We start from the raw sequence: 23748 nt of genomic DNA on the forward strand, positions 1-23748 counted from the left end.
TACGGTGTGTAATTTGACAGTCGTTTTTATCCAAAATAATCGTCGGTAATATGCATTCCCAATTAGCCAATTATGCTAATAGTGTACCAATCGACCTCGAGGAAGAAATATTGCTTGTTTATCTTGTTTAGTATTCGCGAAGCACTCCTTGTTGCTGGTTGAGTTTACTAAAAAAATGTTCGTTGAATTGGGTTTATTCTTCGCCTTCGCACTACTTCTAACAATATACGTAAGGTGGAAGTACGCGTATTGGAAGAAAAAGAACGTTCCATACACAGTACCCCAATTCCCATTCGGAAATGCAGAAAATCCCTTTACTCGCAAATATTATTTTGGTGAATGGTTACAGAAGTTTTATCAATCATTTAAAAAACGTGGTGAGAAACACGCCGGTATTTACATTATTACCAGCCCTAATTACGTGCCGATCGATCCGGAAATTATAAAAAATATCATGCAAAGAGACTTTGCCCATTTCGTAGACCGAGGATTTTACTACAACGAAAAAGACGAACCCTTAAGTGCGCACTTGTTTGCCATCGGCGGTCAAAAATGGCGGAATTTGCGTACAAAACTTACTCCAACCTTCACTTCGGGAAAAATGAAAATGATGTTTGACACTTTAGTGGAATGTACTCGCCCGTTGGAGGAAATTATGAACGATTTTTGTGCAAGTACACTACCCGTTGACATAAAAGACCTGTTGGCGCGTTTCACAACGGATGTTATAGGTTCTTGTGCCTTCGGGTTGGAGTGTAACAGTTTTAAAAGTGACAATGCCGAGTTTCGTTATCACGGTCGCAAAATATTTGAGCCAAAGAATAAAATTGATACGTTAAAAATTTTGTTTTCGGCGGCCAGACCGGAATGGGCCAGAAAATTGGGAGTGGTTCTCCTCCCCAAGGATTCTACTTCATTTTTCTTCGACGTTGTGAAGAGTACAGTTAACTACAGACGCACGAATAATATTCACCGCAAAGACATGCTGCAAATTGTAATGGATCTTGAACATCCCGAAAAACCCAGCGAAAGCTCATTGTCACTCGAAGAAATCGCGGCGCAGGCCTTTGTATTTTTTTTGGCTGGCTTCGAAACTTCCTCGACCACTATGACCTTTTGCCTTTACGAACTGGCGGCGAATTTGGATTTACAACAAAAAGTGCGAGACGAAATTAATCAAGTTTTAAAAAGTCACAACGGAAAAATCACTTACGACGCAATCATGGAAATGAAATACATGAACCAAGTGATCGATGGTACGATTCAGAGTATCGCACGTTTATTCTCTCTAACCGCATTTATTTCTAGAAACGTTGAGAAAGTATCCCCCCGTTGCCTTCCTAACAAGGCAGTGTGTCAAAGACTACGTGGTCCCAGACCAGGATGTTCAAATTGAGAAGGGAACCATGGTACTAATATCAGTTTTGGGTTTACACAGAGATCCGGAATATTTCAAGGATCCAGAAAAATTCGACCCAGAAAGGTTCTCCGACGAAAACAAACACGGCATTGCGCCGTTTACGTACATTCCATTCGGAGAAGGTCCCCGCCTTTGCATTGGTAGGTCCAATTTCCTTAAGCACGCCGATCTTTAATGTGAAATTGTTTAGGTATGCGATTTGGTATGATGCAAACGAAAGTTGGATTGGCGTGCTTGCTAAGGAACTATTCGTTCTCGGTCAGTTCCAGGACACAAACACCGTTCAAGTGGGACAAATTCAGCTTCATTCTAACCACAGAGCAGCCCATATGGTTAGATGTTAGAAAAATTACATAGTGAAAATAAAGAAATCGGAATTAAAAATTACTCACTATTTTTTATTCACAATCATATAAACCGCTCGCCAGGAAAGATTGCCGGTCACAGAACACCTGATCCCGATCTACAATCAATGTTTTTCTAAAGATGTGAGCGACTTCCTGGATAGTATATCGTGTCAATATTTGAACAAAAAGACTTTTCGTTCAACATTGGCACGATCCTATTCCGGAAGTCGCTGGAAAGACATAGTTTGTAGATCGGGATCAAGTGTTCTGTGACCGGTAATCTTTCCTGGCGAGAGTTATATGTAATATGTCAATTTCCAACTGTTTTAAAGTTTGGAAGTGAGCAATTGTTTGGCATCTTTTGCCAACCTCGTCACGGTCGGCAAAGTACTTCCCGACTTGGAAGCCAATGCCGACTCGATTTCAATGTTACGCTAAAACTGATGGAATTTGTTATATTACCTCTTTAAGTCAGATTGTGAATAAAATAGCATACAAACCTCGATGATCCGTGGTTCATAGCCAACGTCTCGCGCTTATACCTTATAGCCCTTAAGCCCTCGGCGTAGATAATGCTAATGAACCACTTCCCAGCTCGGTATGTAATCTACTATTACTATTATAGTGCGAATAATGATAGCGCATTTTCGATCTATAATTGCAAACGAGAAGGAAGTGAAGGTTGTAATTAAGGTTTATAATTACCTCAGAAAAAAGAAATAAATTATAGGATGAGGTTGCAGACGTTGATTGTTTTTCTGGTTTTATAAAACACTCGATGTCGATTATAGGTATTGGGAATAATTATTATTGTGAATCCTAAATAATACGATTGAAGGTTAGACGAGAAAACACTATTATTAATTATTATGTATTGCCATAAGACCTATAAAGGTAGGTACTGACATTGTCAAATATGTACATAAACAATTTACATAACATATAAATAATATATGTCACGCAAATATACAAATATGATAACAATGATAAAAAGGGGATACGTGGGTAAGGAATGTCTTTCGATTTAAACTGTGTGAGATAAACTATATATACTTGAAATTCTAAAGATCCATTTGTAGACTTGTCGCGTTTGGTAGGTATTTGTTTTCTGCATTTTTCAAACGCATGAGGGGTCGTTTTTACATTCCTAGACTGGGTTGTTTTGAATTTTGATGCAATTTTTCATTATCTTGGTTTTTAATCACATATGCCTTAGTAAAGTGGCAATTACAACACTATTAATGTTATTATCTGTGAGACCTGTATAGACACGTTATTTTTATACCGGATGGTGCACGGTAAGTAGGAACATAGGGATTTAACATGGGAAATTAGTTTTATGCAATATCCTGCCCTCCTGTATATTTTACAGAAAAAACTGTAAGAGTTTAAAGTTGTTCAGAATTAAAAGGAGCATACAAAACTGTTTTTACATGTTTTACTAACCTTTTGGGCTACTCGCAAATTTAAAAATAAATTTCAACATCTCTGTTATTAAGTAACAATTCATAAAACAACAAAAGTCATGGCTATTTTGTTATTTATTAATTTTTTGTTAAATTGTCTTTAACGACTTTATTAGTCCACTGGAAAGCATTTTTCAGTAGCTTTCCAACGATGTGTCACAAGTATGGGGTTGCCATTTAGGATTTTTGAAAGGGGGGGGGGGGCTGGGGGGTTAAGGGAGTGGGGGGTTGTCACTTATAACGTCATTCTGTTTCCCCCTCGATACCCCCGAAACAAATTCACAATAATAATAATAATAATAATATATATTAATTCCCAAGACAAATTTTGAATTGTATAGCATACGTCAGACACAAAAAAATATAATTAAATACAATTTAAAAAATGTTGGTCATACACAATACAATGGACAAAAAAGAAAGAATGCAATATAAATTACACTAGAGATCCGCAATTTTTATTAATACAATTTAGAAATTCATCAATTGTATATGCTGCATTGACTAGAAGAAATTTTTTTAATGAAGTTTTAAAGCACTTTATTGTTCCCTGACTTCTAAGTGTACTTGGAAGAGCATTAAATAATTTAATGCCCATTGACGTGGGAGAATTATGGGCAAGTTTAAGCCTTGTGAAAGGGGTGATAAATTGTTGTTTATTGCGCGTGTTGTAATTATGAAAACTGCTATGGCGTAAGAAATGTTGCTGATTATGGAAAATAAAAGTTAACAATTCAAGTAGGTATATAGAGTGATGAAAGTGTAAGAATATTCAATTTTTTAAATATCGGGCGACACGAATCATATTTCTTAGTACCCGCAATACATCTGACTATTCGTTTTTGTACCAAAAAACATTTTTTGCCGCGCTTGACGAGCCCCAAACAATTATTCCATACGACAATCTGGATTGAATTTGAGCATAGTAAATAGTAATAATTTAAAGTATGGTTCACATCCATTAATTCTTTAAGATTCCGTATCTGGTAGCAATAAGTGTTTAGTCCTTTAATAAGATTTTCGCAGTGACATTTCCAATTTAAGTTTTGATCTAAATAGATCCCCAGAAACTTCCCAGTGCCTAGAATATTAATGTTTTTGTTACTTGAGTCAGACAAATGGTTATTTCCAAAAGTTGTAAACGGTAGGAAATATGTTTTATCGTGATTTAAGAATAATTTGTTAAAATTAAACCAATTACTTAGCTTATTTAGAATCTCAATAGCTTTTGGATATATATTTTCTTGCTTCTTTCCGGATATTAATGCCGTCGTATCATCCGCATTTAAAACCAAGCAATTTAAGAACATGACAATATCATTAATAAATAATAAAAATATAATAGGTCCTAAAACAGATCCTTGTGGAACCCCCATATTAACATACAAAGCTGTGGATAAAAATTTTGCAATAGTGGAACCGGTTTTAAATTTAATTTCTAGTTGTTGACATCTTCCAGAGAGATTATAGTTATTGGTCACCAGTTTGTGATTTCGAAGGATCACCATGAAAACACTCGGTCTCGGGAACACAACCGATATTAGATATAAAAGATGTAATTTTAGCCAGTACTTCAGATGTTCTTCTATATTTTAAAACCCGCATCAAAATCCTATCTGGACCGGGAGGGTCATTAACAAAATTAGCGGTTTCTGTATAAGATCAAATACTTCTTTGTAGATTGTAATAGTGATGTTATCGCACCCATACGCGTTTGTCTTATTTAGATTAATTATTATTATTGTAACGGAAATGCTCCAGACATGACGTCGCCTTTGGCGCGATTATTCGAGAATGTACTAGACTTACATTGCTTGCGTGTATAAATGGTTGCGGACCGAACATCGCGGCAGTTAGTCTACTATCGAACGAGATCGAGTGCGAACGAAACATAGAGCGCGAAAAGCTGATATAAATTTCGAAGTGTGTGATATAAATAATCGATATAAATTGTACGGATTTTATAGTGTTTTAGTTTTGTTTAATAAATATTGATATAAATCGAACCCGAATTTATAAATCACGTTACATTATGTTATACAATTGTTATAGGCGATAAAAAGAACGAATTTTGTGGTGATGGCAATTCTTTGGTAGAGCCAAACATTTTAGGAATCCTTTTTATGTTTTCTCGTGCTGAACAAACTATTCGTGAAATACAGTCTCACAACTTCAATTACTTTACTATCTATGTATATTTAATGATAGGTATATTGGAGATTTTATAAATTCGCCTGTTTAGGTTATTATTGCCACTGTTCGAGTGAATTTTGAGAAAAAATTCAAGGGGCTGTAACTTTTGATCTAGGTGCCCAATCTTCAAACTGTTTGAAATTATGGATTCTACGGGCCAAATTCTATAAGAAAATGTTTTTTCCCGGTCGATCTCAGACAATTTTTTCTTCAAGCCTCAAAAAAAGGCAGTGTATAACTTTCCTTTTTACCAAAAATCTACCACTCCAAAATTTCTCGGGAAAACACTTTTTCTTATTAATTTTGGTGCGTAGAGTCCAAATCGACTCGTACTTTTTCGATTAGACCTCTCAATCAAAAGTTATGGACAAAACCAATTTCGAAAGGAAATTCAAAGGGCTGTAACTTTTGATCTAGTGGCCCAATCTTCAAACTGTTTAAAATTATGGATTCTACGGGACACTTCAGGGATTAGTTTTAAAGCGCCGTGTTAATTGTACTTGTATAGGTAGAGTTCCTACAATTGATAAAATTTGGAAACGTCATTGTAATCAGCTGCTGAAATTTAAACCTGCCACCAATTCCTATGTCAAATTCAGAGACTCCATCTATAACCACCCAGGTACCACATGATGTAGTTAGTGAAAGGTGATAGTGATATTGACAATGTACCATTAGCACTAAGTAGGGAGAGAAGACAGATCAAACTACCTGAGAGGTTTATGTCATAAATTTAAGGTGGACGAATGTAATGTATTTGGTTTTTCCCAAAATTTATATCGGACTTCGCCGTACAAATAATGAATAAACGCTATGTAGAGTAACATGTTTTTTATTTTTTATTTGAAATTAAGACGCTTCAACTACGTGGTCATTAGCGCCGTGTGATACATGTTGACACAGTATGTTATATTTCTAGTTTCGTTAGTTTGATAAATCTAATTATGTTTGCTATATGGTATTTGTTGTTAGGTTGGTCGTCTGATCGTTCGTAATGTTACAATTCCTTCGTTCGTTTTCAAAAGCATTGCACTCGGTTATTAGGTGATTTATTGATATGGGGGCTTGGCATTGTTCACACATTTTTGGTGGCTCTTTCCTCATTAGGTGGCCGTGGGTAACTCGGGTATGTCCATTTCTCAGCCTTGTGATGTCCACCTGGTCTTTTCTTCGTGTCAATTTATAGTAACCGCCATCGAAGAGTGTAGTGTCTCTAATTGATCGTAGTTTGTTCGTCAGTGGGTCGATAGCTTTCCATTGGATTTCCCATTTTTGTCTAAGGTTTTTGTGGATACTTTTTTTGAGGTCGTAGGTTGTGAGTCGATATTTGGTTTTCCAGTTGCTTCTTTGGTTAACTTATCTGCGGCTTCGTTTCCTGCGATACCTATGTGTGATGGGATCCAGATGTAGTCCACAGTCTTGCCGTTGTTGTGTACATCCTCATTTAAGTCGGAGATTTGTTTCATATAAAGTTAAAAGATATACACAAAAGTAAAAAGAAATTTAAAAAAGTTAAAAGAAATTTAAAAAAGTTAAAAGAAATTTTTAAAAAAACTTTTTTGAATTTTTATAATCTTCTCTCACTTGATGCTTGACACTTGACGCTTGACACTTGATACTTGATTACAATTTACAAATTACAAAAAGTCAATAAAATGGCACATTACCTGCGATTATTGCGAATTATTGAAGGCCCCTTTGGGGATTAAAACGCACACTTTAGTCCCTTGGTATATATTATGTACCTACTATTGTTTATTTAGGAAGGGAGGAAATAAAAGAAAGCAATGTTCATCCCTTTTCAGGAAGTACCTACCCTTGTAATGTAGTAGATACAAAGTTGTCTACCTTAACTTACAAGTGGTCTTTCTTGTAGTAATGCAGATGGCCCACCATCGAATATATAGGTAGACCCCAACGCCTTGTGCTCAATCCAATTGTAGTAATTGCACTACGGTATTCCGAGGAACGATCTCAAACGAAGTGGAAACCAAAAAAAGAATGTATTATCTAGGTTACTCACCCTGACGAATGGGCATTTGTCACATAAGTGAATACTTTCTTCATAAAACTTTGCTGCCAATGAAGGTAAGCTGTGACAAATTCTTTCAGTTCCTTGCGAGTTTGGAAACAGGCGAGCATAAGGAAACGCTGCGTTGGACAGGCCGCTGGCGGCTTAGACTAAACCCCTCCAAGACCCAAGCCATAATGTTCACCAGTCGTCAGACGACCGAGTTCACGAAGCTACGGATGGACGGAGAGAGACTGGAATGGGCGGGCACCATTCGGTACCTCGGAGTCCAAATCGGCAGGCGACTAAACTTCACCCAACACGTAGCCGACACGATCGCCAAAGGACGGAGGGCAAGATCCAGATTGTACCCTCTACTATCATCCCCAGCGCTGGCGCCAAGAACGAAGGTACACCTGGTCAAGAGCTACGTTCGCCCCGTGCTGACATACGCCTCCAGGCGTATGTCTCGAAGTCCAACTCCACCGCACTGGAAGCGGTACGATCCATCGCGCTGCGCACGATAACCAGAGCCCCCTTTCGTCTCCAACACCACCATCAGGCAGGACCTGCAAATAGACACCCTCGCAGAACACACCCGATCGCTGGCCGACAAAATCTATCAAAGGATGGACAACTCCGACCTCCAACACATAAGAGACATCGCTCACGCTCCAGATCGCCAAAAAATAGAGCACAAGGCAGTAGTCTTCGATCGCACTTCGCTGCAACATCTTCCGATCCAGCCGAACCTGTAGCCAGTACCAGCCGCAATACTGACCAGTAGCGCCGCCTCTTACGGAACTCCGCCGTTTCATCTTCAGCACGCAGGCACCTGTATATATTGTAAATAAATCTATCTACTCGACTAGACAGCATTTTATTTTGCGTTGTCCGCTAAACATACGTTAACTGCAGTGTTGTTAAACAAATAGGTGCAGGTCACCTCACCACGTACCTACCCACCTCCATTATCATTTAGGTATATGCAAAGTGCCGCATCAGAAAAATATGAAAGTTTTCCATCTGCATCAAATGCAGGGCCCATACAGTGATATTTATTAAGAAGTAGACATAGGCAGTTATGTGTATTGCTTTCCCTTACGTCTACTTTTAAATGACCAAATCTCCTCTGAAGGGCGCCTGATTTTATACATCCAAAATAACTGACTGTCATATTAATTAATTTAAATATTGTTGCTTTGGCTATTAATCTCATACATTTAAATGTTATTTCTGAAGGAGTTTGGTACGTGGTGACATCTCAACTAGACTTGTTAAACTATAATATGAAGAAAGTGTATGAATTACCAAGGAGATGGCGCAATTGTACCTACCTATTCTATTTAAACTAATTATTCAAAAACCGAGCTACTGAACTACAATTCCTTTACTGAATTTGTAAGACTCCGTACATCTTGAACTGCCATTTAAGAAAAATTAAGTCCAACGTGGCTATGTTTTACGTGCAGAGTTAAACGACACACTAGCAGAGAATGCAAAAAGTAAAAAATCAACATGGTAGAAGACACCGCATCGGTGGTTTGATGAATGATAAAGAAGCTTTTAAGATAAGATATAATAAGATAAGTGTTGAAGGAAATCTAGTTCATTTAGAAATTGACACTGAAGCATCTAAGTCAGTTGCCCATATATCTTTTTTAAACAATAGTTAGCACCTAAAAAGTTACTTAGTGTTAAATATAGTTTGAATTTAGTTACTAGTCAAATAGTTAATATGGTAGGTGAATTCAATGTAGGTACTTGTAGTTAAGTCTAATAATAAATCAATTATTGAACGATAAACCGATTGAGAAACGGTTCCTTTCCCTTTTTTCTTGAATCTTTGAGTGCAATTTCCTGCTTAAGAAATAATAATTCCAAGGTGATATTCACGACAATATATTTTTACAACCAAACTCAATCAATCTCCACTTCTTTACAAATTTGGGATCAAGGTGACTAAACGACTACTCCTTGGAATTTGTACACTCCATGGAAAGTTTCGAATATTTAAACAAAAAGGGAAAGTTTTTGTTTCTTTTCGTTTGGTTAAATATTTCCTCATGCGATAATTTCCTACTTAAGAAAAACGAACTTAACCAAACTGCATTACGCACTTTTAACACCAAAGGCGAAACTTTTATTTTTTTAACCAAAGGTAATACTCTTTGCGCTTCTACCCACGAAACCACTACATTTCTCTACGAACTTAAGCTTACCTACATAAATTTCTGGACTTATGATTTTCCCTCAACGCAGTTTAACTTTTTGAAAACGGGCCCTAAATCTGTCGCGGTTGATACCACATAAAAACTATCTGGTCACCCCAAAGATTAACACGCTAATCTCTTAGAGAGAGGACCGTACTGGTCGCTTTGAATCTTAAAAAAACACGAATCCTTCTTTTTTATACGATCGTACTGATCTCCGCAAATGACAAAACAAGAATTTTTCCTTTCTATAAGACGGTATTGATCGAATGGCAAAACGCAAATCTTGCTCTTAGTAATTAAGTGAATAAAATTTGATCGCCCACAATCACAGATTATCACTTAAAATTGCGATGTCTAATTTCTCATTGGTTAGTGCCTTCTTAATACCAATCCTAGATGGCTTTAAATCCAAAAAATTCTTTCGTTACATTAGCTACTAAAACAAGTTCATTATAGAGGGCTAGTCGAGGGAATAATTTCCTTTGAAGTATTTGTAAGAAATTCAAAATAGTGTGCCCCTCTCACCCCTAAAACTCCTAAACTAAGGATTACGTATATACATAAGAAAATGTTGAAAACTTCTCAATGCGCTACCAGTATTTTGTAAAGGAAATCAAAATTCAAAACTCACCCCTTTGCACGTGGAATATAAACTCGTTTCATACGAATGGGACACATACAACCGCACTTACTGGCGATTCATTCGCAAATGAATTAGATACATACATAATCTTACATAAACTTCAACATTGATAAACGAACAGGTGCAGGCCACCCCACCACGTACCTACCTACATTATATTTATATGCAAAGTGACGCACCAAAAAGAGATAGGATAAAAGTTTTCCATCCCCAAACTTAAAAAAAGGTGATATTGAAGTAGGCATAGGAATTTACGCGTATTGTTTTTCCCTATGTCGACTTTTAAATGACAAAATCTCTTCTGAAAGGCGCCTAACTTTATGCAACCAAAATAACTTCTTAAAACAAATGAAGATCAGTTGTCATATTAATTAATTTGAATATTATTGCTTTGGCTTTCTTATTTTTATTTTCGTTCGTGTGCGAAGTATTCAACTAAAGACAAAGTTGTTAATTGGTATAGTTCCGGTAACAGCGAAAGAGATTTATTTTCGGTGAAGCCAAAGCAACAATATTCAAATTAATTAATATGACAACTGATCTAGCTTCATTTGTTTTAAGAAGTTATTTTGATTGCATAAATAGGCGCCTTTCAGAACAGATTTTGTCATTTAAAAGTAGACATAGGGAAAAAAAATACGCGTATGCCTACTTCTTAATGAATATCACCGCAGGTATAGTCAGTAAACGAAGGCAATAAAAACAAATAAACCAGTCTACCGAGGACGTGTGCGACATTAAATATTGCACCAAGTTAATTTGTGATTGCATTAACAAAGGATTACTGTGAACGGTTAAACGCAAATTAATTTCTCTGTGGGCAAACAAGATGAAATTGATTTTACTAGGAACTTAGGACAAACAAATTTTTTGATTCGTGAAAGGACCTTTACCATCACTAGCAACCAAATTAATAAAAAAATTCATTTGAACATTAGTAAAAAAAAAGTCTGTTACTCGTTTGGACATTTAAGTGTCCAAATTCGGTTATGGCCGTTTGCACTGACAAATTTAAGTGGAGCTTAGCTTAAGCATAGCTTAAAATCCATGGCAATGATTATTGAGACAATGGTTGCCATGGATTTTAATCTACGCTTAAGCTAAGCTCGGCTTAAATGTGTCGGTGCAAACGGCCATAAGTGACTGTTGGCAAAATTTATTGAGTTTGTTTTTGCATTTATTTCCTGCACCCTGGGAAAGAAATAAGCTTCAATTTCGAAATCCCTAGTAAATTTTTTGTGTGTCTTATCAATATAGAATTAAAGCTAACCGTGGACCCAAATAATTTCTATACCGAGAACCAATTCATTTAAAAAATTGTTCGAATTATTTGTAAGTAATGTAAGGGACGATCAACCCCTTTATTGCAAAAAACCTATTGCAAGGTGACGCGCAACCGTGAACCTGAAAAGAAAGGTGCTGATTAAGTGATTGATTTCTACTTGAATAACGTTTGAATCTGCTTTTTGTCATATTAGTCATGAATAAACATGATTTTGGTAATTGGGTTTATTGCTACATTTTTGATCAAACCTGAAAATAAACTATAATTCGTATCTCATTAGAAGAGAAAAAAAATCTTCTTTTGGTTGGTCTCATTATAAACCCTCTAATAAGTTAATGGGGAGCAACGATCTGCAAAAAACCTTTTTGCCATGTTAATTCCTTATGTTCGGTTTTGGAATATACACCCGGTATAAATGTTACGTGGCTTACACAATTGACTATAGTGCAACTGTTTTTTGGAACTTACGTTTTTTTGGGGGGTATATTAGCCACAGAATAGTCAATCAGTGGAGCTGTCACTCAAGAGTCAAGAGCTGTCATCTCCATCTGATCGCACATCTGATCGAAAATGGAGGTGTTATATTTGCTGTATTATTGGAATGGAAAAAGTTAATTGCATTAACGACATAAATTATATGCTGATTCAATGTCAAGTTTATGTAACAAGCATTATTTGATGCACAAATGCGAGGGATTTTAGAAGAACCCTGGTAGAATAGAGGTAATGCACGAAAATGATTGTGTACTTTTGCGATTTATTTATTTAGGTGTTTCATTCGTGAATGAGATGGAAGAGGACGACGATGTTAGAATAAACGTTCATCCCTTAACAAACAATCCATCTGCCGTATGGAGCTCCATTTGGCACATGCAAAAAGTGATACCGATCCATTTGGAAAGCCCCAGCGACGCCGTCACCCCAAACAAAGTCAGATTCGTCTGCATGAGCGACACTCACGCGCTGACCCACAATTTAAACTTCAAAGTACCGTACGGGGACGTCCTGCTGCACGCCGGCGATTTCACCAGTTTCGGCCGAGACGAGGAGATCAAGACGTTCAACAGGTGGCTCGGCACCTTACCGCACAAGTACAAAATCGTAATAGCCGGCAATCACGAGATAAGCTTCGATCCGAACTGCGAAAATATCATGCAAATATTCAATCCCACCACGCGCAGCGCGAATTCGGCCGAGTCCCATCTGGTCACCTGCCTGAACATTATCAAGAAACCGTTCGCGAGGTTTACCGAACGGCACACGGCAACTTCGAACGCCGCGCAATATTTAACTAATTGCATTTACTTGGAAGATTCGCCTGTGGTCGTGTATGGAATAAAAATATATGGGAGCCCTTGGTAAGTACATCTTTTGATTATTTTAAATCAACGAAGACGTAGAGGAGCTACATGTAAATTTAATCTAATGTCTCTACTCCCTGTGAGTACGCAAATTATGCTATATCTCTATCTAGTCCATGTGACTGTTTTTATACTAGAAGACGTATAGGCCAATGTCTTTTTGCTTTCCCAAAAAAATCCAGTAGCCATTTGTAAGTTAATGTTTTGTTTAATGAAGGCAACCAGAGTTCGGGAAATGGGCTTTTAACTTACCGCGAGGCAAGCCATTATTATCAAAATGGAATAAGATACCGGACGACACTGACATATTAATAACCCACGGTCCTCCCTTAGGCCACGGCGATCTGGTTAGAAATGGCGATCACGTCGGTTGTGTGGAACTGTTGTCGACGGTGCAGCAACGTGTACGGCCTAAATATCATGTCTTTGGGCACATTCACGAAGGTAAGTAGGTGTTGGATGTGCGTTCAAAATTACAGCTTTCTTTTTTGTTAAAGTTGTAAATGCTGCTTTAAGTGGAGTTTTTGATACAAAAGCAAAATGGTAAGCAAATTAGATTGTATAGGTTTTAGCTGCAGATTTGGAGCTTCACAGTCACTTTACGTTTGTACATTATACTCACTCACCTACCTATACAAAGTGTAAATATACTTTCACCAATAGCAACAAATTATTGTACAATCACTGACAAAACTAATGGTCCATTTATGTTTATTGTACAGATTTAAATCATGTGTTAGAAAAACAAATGGTAAACAAAATGATCGTAATACAAAGAGCATTTGCACAAATAGACTAGCTGCATTTTTTAAAACGCTTAACAACACTCTGGAAACGTATCAATAGAGCTTTAATGCAGAATTTATTTGTAGGATATGGTGTGACATCGGATGAATACACAATATTTATCAACGCCTCAACGTGCGACATCAACTACATCCCCAAAAATTATCCAATGGTCTTTGACATGGACCTACCTCCCGGGGTGCAAAAATAAAGTACATACGAATAAATGCATTTATTGTAGTACCTACTTATATGTTACGGTGTAAATACACAAGGTGTTTGTTGTATGTGTTGCTGAGAAGAATGTAGCTGTCAATGTGATTGTAGCCATTAGGTATTGTGGTGATATTAGCATTTTAGCTTAGTAAAGTTTAAATGTAGATAAAATGAATTCAAATGAACTAGTGTAGCTACACAGGGTGTTCCAAATTGCTTATTTTTTATGTTCTTCAGAAATATTTTTAGAACTAAGAGATGGAGTGACGCAGCTGCCTAGATTGACGATGTCAATTGTGACGTGTGACTTGCGCGAACATGGCAACATTGCAAAAAAACAAAAACGCAATAAAAGTGTTTGTTTTATAACTCGGTTGTTTGTGGGAATAAAGATTTGAAACACTCTGTACTGTATTTCATTATTATAAATTGAAAATATTGCTATATGGCAAATAGTTTTTTTTTTAATTTACATAGATACGTCACACTTAATAGCTGATGACATGGAAAACGTTCAAATGTCTAGATATATCGTATATATGTATATAGGCGATGTGTATATTTTTCTATCATTTCAATTAGGATTGAGTATATAAAGTTGCAGAATTTATATACAAGAATTTTGTACTCCACTCATTTGGTAATATATAACAATGGTAATATGTAATTAATTCATTCGCATAAGACTTGTGAAAATGTAATGCATTACACAAGGTGTAAGCTTTAAAGGGATTGAAAACACTTGCATTGGTTTAAGAATACTTTGCAAGTGAGTTTCAAGCCATTTAAGGTATTGGTGAGGATTTTACAGTGCAGTGTTGAATCCTGTTGTTCAATGAGATTTGAGTTGTTGCAATGGAATCAACAATTGTGACTTCTATAAAGTGTAAAACCGCAGGTGAATCAAGTCAATACAATCTTAATGTAATCAATCCTTTAAAAATATCATACTCATACTACTTAACATATATTCTAGGACCGCCATAGTCTGACAATAAAAAAAGGGGAAAGGTAGGCCCTTTGAAAATCCCCATTTATTGAGGGGTTGACAAGAGTCCAAAAACATTTTGAACATAAACAAGCGCGTTTGCTCATTGCATAGTAAAAAATTTACACCAACACCTTAAGACAATTGATTTATTTACACACAGAAGGCAGCTCGCAAAATTCTTAAATTTATCAACTATTAATAAATAATATGTTTTGTTTATAATTTCACATTTTTACTTTTGTTGTATTTATTTATGTGTATATTATATTACAATCTATTTTGTTAATAAAAAAACCCATTAATTTGATATTGTATAGAATGTGTCAAATATTACAAGCTTGTACAGTGTACACCCCTAAAGGGGCACTGGCTTAACTCTTCCATCACATCACAATAATTCCAAATGTATGCCTTTAACTATAACAAGCTTACTTTCACACCACTTTAGGCCTAATTTGACTAATAGATATTACTTTTGATGGGCATTAAAATATGCATATATTTATTGTCAATACTACCTCAACTTTTCTTGTAAATTTGCCTATTTTCATGTATTGTTAAGTGCTTGTGATTATACTGTCAGTTATGTACATCGTGACTAAATATAATAAAATAAAATATTTCATGTTACTGAAGAAACACTAAAATGAGTTTAATTTTAAAAACCTATAGTGATTTCAATAAGATGTAAACCCAGAAGGTCTAGAATTGTGCAGTATTGTTTAGAGTAGCAAGTCTTGTTGAAATCATACAAGGTCATTGAATAAAAAATTATCTATTCAATGACAAGGTCGAGATAAAGCAGATGCAAATACATTGATACAGCCTCAAGTGGTCACACTCGCCTTTTGCTACCCCGGGTGCATGGGAGGAAGAGGTATCAGGTCAGCTGGCCAAAACAAGAAAAAAATTAATATTTTAGTGTAGGTATATAATGAGCGCGGTCCCCAAAAAGTTCCAGGTGCATCTGGATAAGCAGGCAGTAGGCAAGTATGGGAAAAGGCACGTTTCGAAACAGCAATAGAGGAAGTAGAGAAATTTGTAAGTTTTTGTGGCCTGCAAATGCATTAGGGGGATCGATGCCCAGCAGTCAAATCTATATGCAGAAAGAGTCGAAGGCCAGGGTATAGGATGTGGAGTACTAAATCAAGTCAGACTTATCCCATACTGATAGTTTAAATCAAGAGTTACATTTATAGAACAGCTTGAGTTACAATTTAATTGTGTAGATAACTTGGGGAATTCTCAAGAGCATATTAGTTGAATTCGAGGTCCATTTTTGTATCAGAATTATTTGTAGTTGTTAATTTTATTTAAACAATCACCGTGTATTTTGTTTATTTGTTGCGTTAAAAGACTAAACATCTGGAAGCAATTGCGTAGGATTTGTACAAGTTTATCTCTGGTCGCGTAGATAAGAAGTTTTGTTAGCGCGGCGTAACTTGATTAGTTTGAAGATACGAAAGCACAAGTGCAGGTTGGATGAGAAAATTGAAAATAAAGGGAAATTGATATAAATAAAAGAGACGGACGTTAACCGTAGCTTTGTTGATGATGGACGTTTGAAACGTATCCCTTCGTTTTGGTGTACCTATTTGAAAAGGCAGCCTGTCTTGTTTATTTGTAAAGTTGTGTAGAAAAATATTAAAATATTACGCATTTTGGAAAAAAAGTCGCTTCATTAAAAAAGGGAACTTATACAAAGGTATAGTTTAGGTAAATATACAATGGTTTTGGTAAAAGTAAAGTTGTTAAAAAGTTTCCCCAATTTACCGGAGAAGTTACATTTTAATCTACCTGCAAAGGATCAGTATTATGTGATAAACCAAAAAGAGGAAATTCAAAATTCTTTAATGTGTTGCAAAACCTAAATAAATAATAAGACTTCTTTTGAATACGAAAGTAAATGTGCTGACCAAGAAAAACCTTGCGTTGCAGTCTTATCGTATTAAATAAATCGCGAGATTTAAATAAAATCGTATCAAGTGGCGAAATTATAACTAAAAATGTCAATATTTACCATAGTAACTTCAGTTCAATCAGCCCTATTGTTAGAGACGTATAATTATAACAATTTGGTGCAAGTGCTTACTGAGGATTTTTCCTAATACATATAACAAAGAAATTAATTTCCACTGACAAGTGACAAACACCCAACTATAAACCCACGGCAATCAAATTTCTCATTTCAATCAAGATTACCTGCCCATATGAAGAAGAATGGAGAAATTTCTATTTTTTTGTTACACCTACATTAATTTTGAAAATGTAAGTAAAACAATAATGCAAAAGAACCATTATAATACCTCCACAAATGAAAACGTTAGGAGACTTTAAAGTTGCGTTTCGAAAAATAAATTCGTTTCACCAGTCTCCGCATGTGATGCACGCCTGTACGTATAGTTTGTTTTGGACGCTGGTTAGTCCAATTTAGCCTATGTGAAATCATGCAAATCGTGTGTTTAATCGATCCCTTTAACAATTCAGATAGATGTCTCATGCTAAATTATGTTGAGCTGTGCCCAAACTTCATTTCAAGTGTCTTCAAAATTTGGTAAGTGATCCTTTTGGAGTTTAAGGAATTTGATCATGACCATTGTTTGCTTGGAATCTGGAATTTAGTCAAAATTGAATTTTTTTTATTATGCCGGGATACGGATCTGTACTAGGAGAGATTTAATTAGAGAGCTAGTTAGGTAATTAGGTTTCAGTTGTTTTGTGTATGGTTCACTCTGGCAGGGGCCATTACATACAGCAATATAGTTTGTATATTGGATCTTTGATCGTGTATGTTCTAAGAAGTCAACAAGGACGCAGTGTTCTCTTTCAGTAACTAGCGTACAATCCAGGATTAATGATAACTTGATGCGTGTCTCCATTGATTTTATTTCCCACCAATCGCCTTTTGTTGCCGATTAAAGATCCATTATGCAAACTTTAGACTGTTATAACGTGAGAAACTCAAAACCTTATTTTATTGTCATGTGATTGGTTCACCCCTGCAATATTCTGCGCTACTCACCCCACGCCAACAGGGGACAATTTAAGGTTAATGGTACCAAGACTCTCACAGGCCTAGTTCTAAAAATAGATCAGTGGTGTGTTATTGTCTGTAACTTTGTAGGAATCATGTTCCACTGTTTCCGTGTAATCTAAGTTTCACAACATCCAATTATCCCCAATTACCTCGGATTATCGATTTATTGTATTATATAATTGTTAATGATTGCAAATTGTTAGGGACACTTTTGATTATCATTTCACGCGATCAAAAATTGTGAGAGCGTTACTACTCTCAAAAAGTGAGGTTGTTAATGAGTTAATGTTAGTAAGGGTTGGTGCTCGCTTACGTAAAAAGCTGTTGTTTGGCCTAATTTTAACTAGAAAGCCATGATAAAGGTTTAAAAAACGTTTGAAAGAACCTAGAAAACTGGAAAAAGGCATTAATATCAATTTTTACTTTTAATAATCATAGTCCATCACAGAATAGCAATATCGAGAGGATTTACTTGTCTAAAACAGCTGATTGCAGATACATGTTTAAAATGAACAATATGCAAAACAACTACACTGAATGTGTCATTAGCACTAAACGCCTATATGACACAATCCACTGTATATTGGCATCCTGTGTTACAACAAAACAACATAATTTCAACTATTTACAATAAATACAATTCAATTAAGTTAAGAATAAATTAATGTTAAATTACATGCACGTAACAACTGAACATTCATCATAAAATTGATTTCAAGCAGGTCACATGGTAATCAAATCTCTATACAAAAAATTGAAGATGTTTTCACATCTGGCAAGAGTATTTACATATTCATCGATAATACTGTCGCAATTTTAATATTATGCTCTTCCAAATATAATAAGTAAACAACCATTGTTAATAATAATACTGAGTAATACGGACGAAGATGATATTATTACGCACTTCTACTGCTGCCTGGAAAAAAATCTACACACTTATTGCATACATACTAATCATATTAGCAAACAAATTAGTTGACTACTTTCCATTTATAAATAATGGGACGTAAGTGAAGGAATGTAGCAACTAGTTTGTTTACTAGCATAACTGCTACTATATAATTTACAAACCCACTTGGGAAATTTGTCACGACAAATTAATACTAATGGAAGTACAAAAAATGCAGTTTGAATTTGCCTGGTGGTAATAATAGCCTAACTGGGAAAATGTTTAGGAATGTGAATTAATACCATTGAAAGTCAGTTGTAATGGTTAATACTGTGCAAGACAACATTTAACTAATCAGACTTTTTTTTAACATTGATAACCATGCGACACAATCAAAGAGTATGTAATACGTAGATACAAAATACCGTTACATCCTTCTTACACACTCTTTGATACATACAACACAAAACAGATTCTTCAAACCACACAGATTTCCACTAATGATCACTATAACCTATTATCCTCACCACATAAATAAAAACAATTACCTAACAATCAAAATTTTCAATTCTACTACGCTTTCATTAAGACTAGATAACACTGACTATTGCTTTATAGATCACGATGAATATATAGGTAGAGGATGAGCCTCAGAATTCACAACGTATTTATCAATATCTAACAGCTTAGGATTACTACTAAATAATAAATATAAATACTTTAAGGTTTCGCTAAGAAAAAATGATTCCATCAAATCTTTGGGACGAACATTTGCCGTGTTACGTACGTTACCGATCGACGTGTAGCCGTTCACTACCTTCGTGTACTTCTCGAACGCCTGAAAGATGTTCCAACCCCAATCTTGATATGTGGCGTTCTTCGTTATTTGATACATGTACCAGAGACTTTCGATGAACTCGGGCCTCAGCAGATTGTGCGCGTCGTTGGTTTTGACGTACATATCGTTCGAGTTATCTGCCTGGAAATACACGTTTGCGTCAAATTTTTTTTGGAAGTGCAACTAACAAAAATTCCGCAGGAGAATAAATCAATATTTTTCAATATAATCAAAAATTATTAAATTATTAAAATTATCGTGCCTGTCTTTCCCAAAATACAACTTATTTCTAATCTTATTTGGTATTTTGATACAGAGAAATCGTCATCGGAAAATCATACTATATTAACAATGATCCATAGAAAGGGGTTGATTCTGGTTTAATGCCAATTTGAATTTCCTAGTTGTGTTAATTAGTACAAATTTCTCTGCCAATGGATTCTATAAGTAGAAATTAATCATAAAGAATAGTACATTATATATCAAGATAGAGAAGTACAGTATTATTGCCTGAGCACCAAGATTACATTTCGAGGCGCTTGCGCCGAGGGGTGTAAGGTGCGAAGGCAATAAGAGACTTCTCTACCGTGGTATATATACTATTTTTTTTCACTACTAGCACTTGAAATCCTCTAAATTAACATATTATATTGATAAGAGAGTTAACGATTGGACAGAATTGTTTGTTTCTTAATTTAACATGTCAATCAAGTACGTAGAAGTACAAGTCAAACAGGCCGTATTTTGTTCTGTCATTGAGATATTTTCAAAGAGTGATTTCGTTCGAATTTTTTCAAAATGTGATAATTTTAGGTATGTAATTTCTCTGGAAATGGCGGATGGTGGCAATTATTCATTTTAGAGAACTTGTCCAAACGTTTATTGAGCGAAATTTCGGGTTGTGTTTTCTAAAAGTGACAGCGTGACAGTTCTCATTATTGACTACTAGTTAATAATGTCCACATTATTAACCACTTTGAACAAATGCTGAGAAAGCCTACTTTACAAGTGGAGAAAAGGTTAATAATCATGTCATCAGACGCTAGTAGTGAAAAAAAATCATCATTTATGTATTAAAGGTGTTAATTTTTACATAAACCAGGGTAGCAAAAAACAGAGCATGGTGACGGGTTAACATTTGTTGGATTAGGATTCAGGATAGATGTAAATGAATAATTAGTGCGATGCAGAGTGAATGTGTCGATGTATCATATATTGATTGAGTGCCGCCAGACCGAAAGGCTGAGAAGAGAGTTAAATCTACCTAATAACCTTAAAAGTATATTTGAAGATACAACTGATGTTGTCAATAGATTACTGTTATTTCTAAGTAGAACTGGTATTTTAAGGAAACTATAATTACTACAGAGAACATAAACACTTATTAAATAATAGCTAATAGCCAAAGCAGCTGATGCTAAATAAATAAAAAAAATAAATAAAAAAAAAAAATAAAAAAAAAATACAAAAATCTGTCAGTGTAGTGGAATTTGACTATATTCTTTCTTATCAATACGGTATTTCATTTACTCTAATTGTTTGGTTATTTTCTGCTATCAAGGAAGTCAGAAGGTTAAAATTTTAATCTTCAAATATAAGGGGTTTGATTGAAGATTTATTACTGAGCTAGCCATGTGTAAAATAAAAAATTGTCATATTAAAATCTTTGCCAGTGCCGTAGAGATTAATTTTTATTTTTTTGCAATTGGGATTTTTCAACCCATTGTGAATCTAACTAACCTGTTACAAGTGGCGTTTTTAAAAATTAAAATAAAATTTAAAAAAAAATCAAGTATTTAGCGTCCGCCAATTTATTATGCCGGACAATTCATCGGTCGTCTTCGTCATCTCATATAAATAATCAATTCAGAACGACTACACCAAGTAGGATAATTGTTTTTAAAAAGATAAATTCCAAACGGAAAGACGTAAAAAACACTTTTTTTCTCTTTTCCGTCATTTATAATCGCGATATAACTCTTAAATGGCGCGAGATCTACTACGGCCCTAGAAGAATCCATACACTTGTGGTGGTTCCTTCGGTTTAAATTTGAATTCCCGCCACACTTCTCCTCAATCGCTATACTCTTTGGTTTTGTCGGAGACTTACCTTGTATATTCTTGACTCTGTGGGTATAATTGTATGCTTTTGTGAACATGCACTGTATATGTGTAATGGGTTCTATGGTTATGCGCCGGCTAGCATTACTAAATGACAAGAATTGACTTATGATCGGGATGTCTTTACCTACATAAAGCGGTAGTGACTTTCCCTGCTTCAAAATTGAGCGTACGGAATCTACGTTTCTCATTAACACAACATCGGACAAAATACAAAATTTATTAATGCTTCAATGGAAACGAATGGTCTACATATAATAATGCAATAATGCAACACCCTATACAACATGAAAACTCATAAATTATTAGCACACAAATGGAAATCAAACAGTAAATTCTCAATCGTTACGAGCAAGTAACTCGTATGTAAATAATTCAAAATGTAATACTGTCCTATAAATAAAACGACAAAAGCTCCTAATAATAACAATAATCTAAAACACGAATGCAAATATTTAAATGTGCGTTACCACTTAACGGGTAAAACTGAATAATACGGTCCTTATCAACTATTACAACGAAGGCGGGATATCTCACGCAGCAATAATTTCATGCTACGAATGCAAACGCAAGTAAATAATCTGGTCCGATAATAAACACAACGAACACGATTAAGGTCCGATAATATGAACGCGGCAAAACGTTTCCGATTCCACTTAATTGTGGTGGATGTTTAAATAACGTTTGTATTTTAATTGGCCATTAAATTCTGTACAGAATTAATTATGTAAAACTTCATACCTAAATAAATCAGTTGTTCTTCTCCGGCGAAGCCGCTATCGATAATTATTTGTTCGATCTTCGGCTGGCAGATAGGCAACTCATCATACTCCAAAACAAATGGGTAGCTCGAACTCGGAATAATGCAGGTTCAATTGCGAAGGTAATAAAATTTGCCAAAACAGGAAAATACCTTGCTCACGTATTGATCGACGATCTCGGCTTTCAGAGTGGTATTTTAAGTAGCTTCCTCGCTGCAGGTTACATCCACGTGCTTTAGCCTTGGAATCTACGTTATCGAACGCCCACAATACAACACCACACTTTTTTAATCTACGCGATGTTGTTGTACGTAATTGATTTAAACTGATTCACTGTTTAAACTGGTAATTTAAATGAATTACCGGCACAATTTCTAGCGTGCTACCCCAAAACCGGGACGCGGACGCCAATAATAATCTACCTTCTTTTCGCAATCTACTTTACCAACATATTTCAACCATTTTCCTTTTACAATGGCGCGCTATTTAAATAATTAGGTATACACATGGTGATTCGAAATAATTGACCAGTCGTTTCAACTTTTACTAATGTTTACTTTAAAACGAAAAATTTAAATTCTGTACTGCTACAGTAACCCCCCTTTGTTTTTCGATCAATCTATAACTATGATTGAAGGAAAACAATCTTCTTGCAAAACAAAACAAGAAAAAATACATGAACTTTAACTCAAAATATACATGGAACTTTAAATGTAGATATAAACATCTATTTATTATGCTCTATGGCATTTATCAAATTTATGATATAATTTTAGGTTTATTATGTTTTGTGTGGTTTTGTATATGTCAGTGTTTGGTATGTTCAATACGTAGGCATTGTCTCCGATCTGTTTCTTGACCTCAAACGGGCCTTCATAGAGCAAAAAGAATTTCTTTATTTCTTTGTCTATATATGAGGAATGAAAATGTGTTCTAACTAACACTAGGTCTCCTGCTTTAAACTTCACCGCTTTCACCCTATTATCATGTTTCTGTTTTCTTCTTTCCATTTTTGTGGTAACAATCTCTTTAGCTAGCTCAATCTTCATCTCTAACTTGCTATCTATACACCTCGGGTAATCTATTAAATTCTCTATCAATTGTGGTATTCTTCGTCCCTTCATGAGTTCATAAGGTGTATAACCTGTACTTTCACATTCTACA

General features: G+C 35.4%; 2 protein-coding genes across 4 annotated transcripts; both read left to right on the forward strand.

The window, feature by feature from the left end:
- On the forward strand, positions 1–1807 carry LOC116173238 (probable cytochrome P450 6a13). Its single transcript, XM_031490588.1, has 3 exons — positions 1–1256; positions 1309–1560; positions 1611–1807. Exons 1-3 carry the CDS (start codon positions 176–178, stop codon positions 1775–1777), a joined length of 1500 nt encoding a protein of 499 aa, XP_031346448.1. The 5' UTR covers positions 1–175; the 3' UTR covers positions 1778–1807.
- Positions 1808–12092: 10285 nt separating this feature from the next.
- LOC116173246 (metallophosphoesterase MPPED2-like) lies at positions 12093–15582 on the forward strand. 3 transcript variants are annotated; one of them, XM_031490601.1, is made up of 5 exons: positions 12093–12304; positions 12351–12939; positions 13160–13386; positions 13440–13485; positions 13815–15582. In XM_031490601.1, the coding sequence occupies exons 2-5, from the start codon at positions 12371–12373 to the stop codon at positions 13834–13836; spliced, it is 864 nt and encodes a 287-aa protein (XP_031346461.1). In that variant the 5' UTR covers positions 12093–12304; positions 12351–12370; the 3' UTR covers positions 13837–15582. The 3 variants fall into 3 exon arrangements, with proteins under 3 accessions (XP_031346461.1, XP_031346460.1, XP_031346459.1); XM_031490600.1 differs by lacking the exon at positions 13440–13485 and having other exon boundaries at positions 12094–12293; XM_031490599.1 differs by lacking the exon at positions 13440–13485 and having other exon boundaries at positions 12095–12304.
- Positions 15583–23748: the final 8166 nt, after the last annotated feature.

Source organism: Photinus pyralis, unplaced genomic scaffold (genome assembly GCF_008802855.1).
Source record: "Photinus pyralis isolate 1611_PpyrPB1 unplaced genomic scaffold, Ppyr1.3 Ppyr1.4_LG6, whole genome shotgun sequence".
NCBI classification, from domain to species: domain Eukaryota; kingdom Metazoa; phylum Arthropoda; class Insecta; order Coleoptera; family Lampyridae; genus Photinus; species Photinus pyralis.

Bases quoted from the DNA above. Each gene is read 5' to 3' on its own strand.
- LOC116173238 (XM_031490588.1), top strand. From the start codon at position 176: ATGTTCGTTGAATTGGGTTTATTCTTCGCCTTCGCACTACTTCTAACA. The intron at 1,257-1,308 runs GTACGATTCAGA...ATTTATTTCTAG, and splicing joins CATGAACCAAGTGATCGATG to AAACGTTGAGAAAGTATCCC. The intron at 1,561-1,610 runs GTAGGTCCAATT...GAAATTGTTTAG, and splicing joins AGGTCCCCGCCTTTGCATTG to GTATGCGATTTGGTATGATG.
- LOC116173246 (XM_031490600.1), top strand. From the start codon at position 12,371: ATGGAAGAGGACGACGATGTTAGAATAAACGTTCATCCCTTAACAAAC. The intron at 12,940-13,159 runs GTAAGTACATCT...TGTTTAATGAAG, and splicing joins AAAATATATGGGAGCCCTTG to GCAACCAGAGTTCGGGAAAT. The intron at 13,387-13,814 runs GTAAGTAGGTGT...ATTTATTTGTAG, and splicing joins CTTTGGGCACATTCACGAAG to GATATGGTGTGACATCGGAT.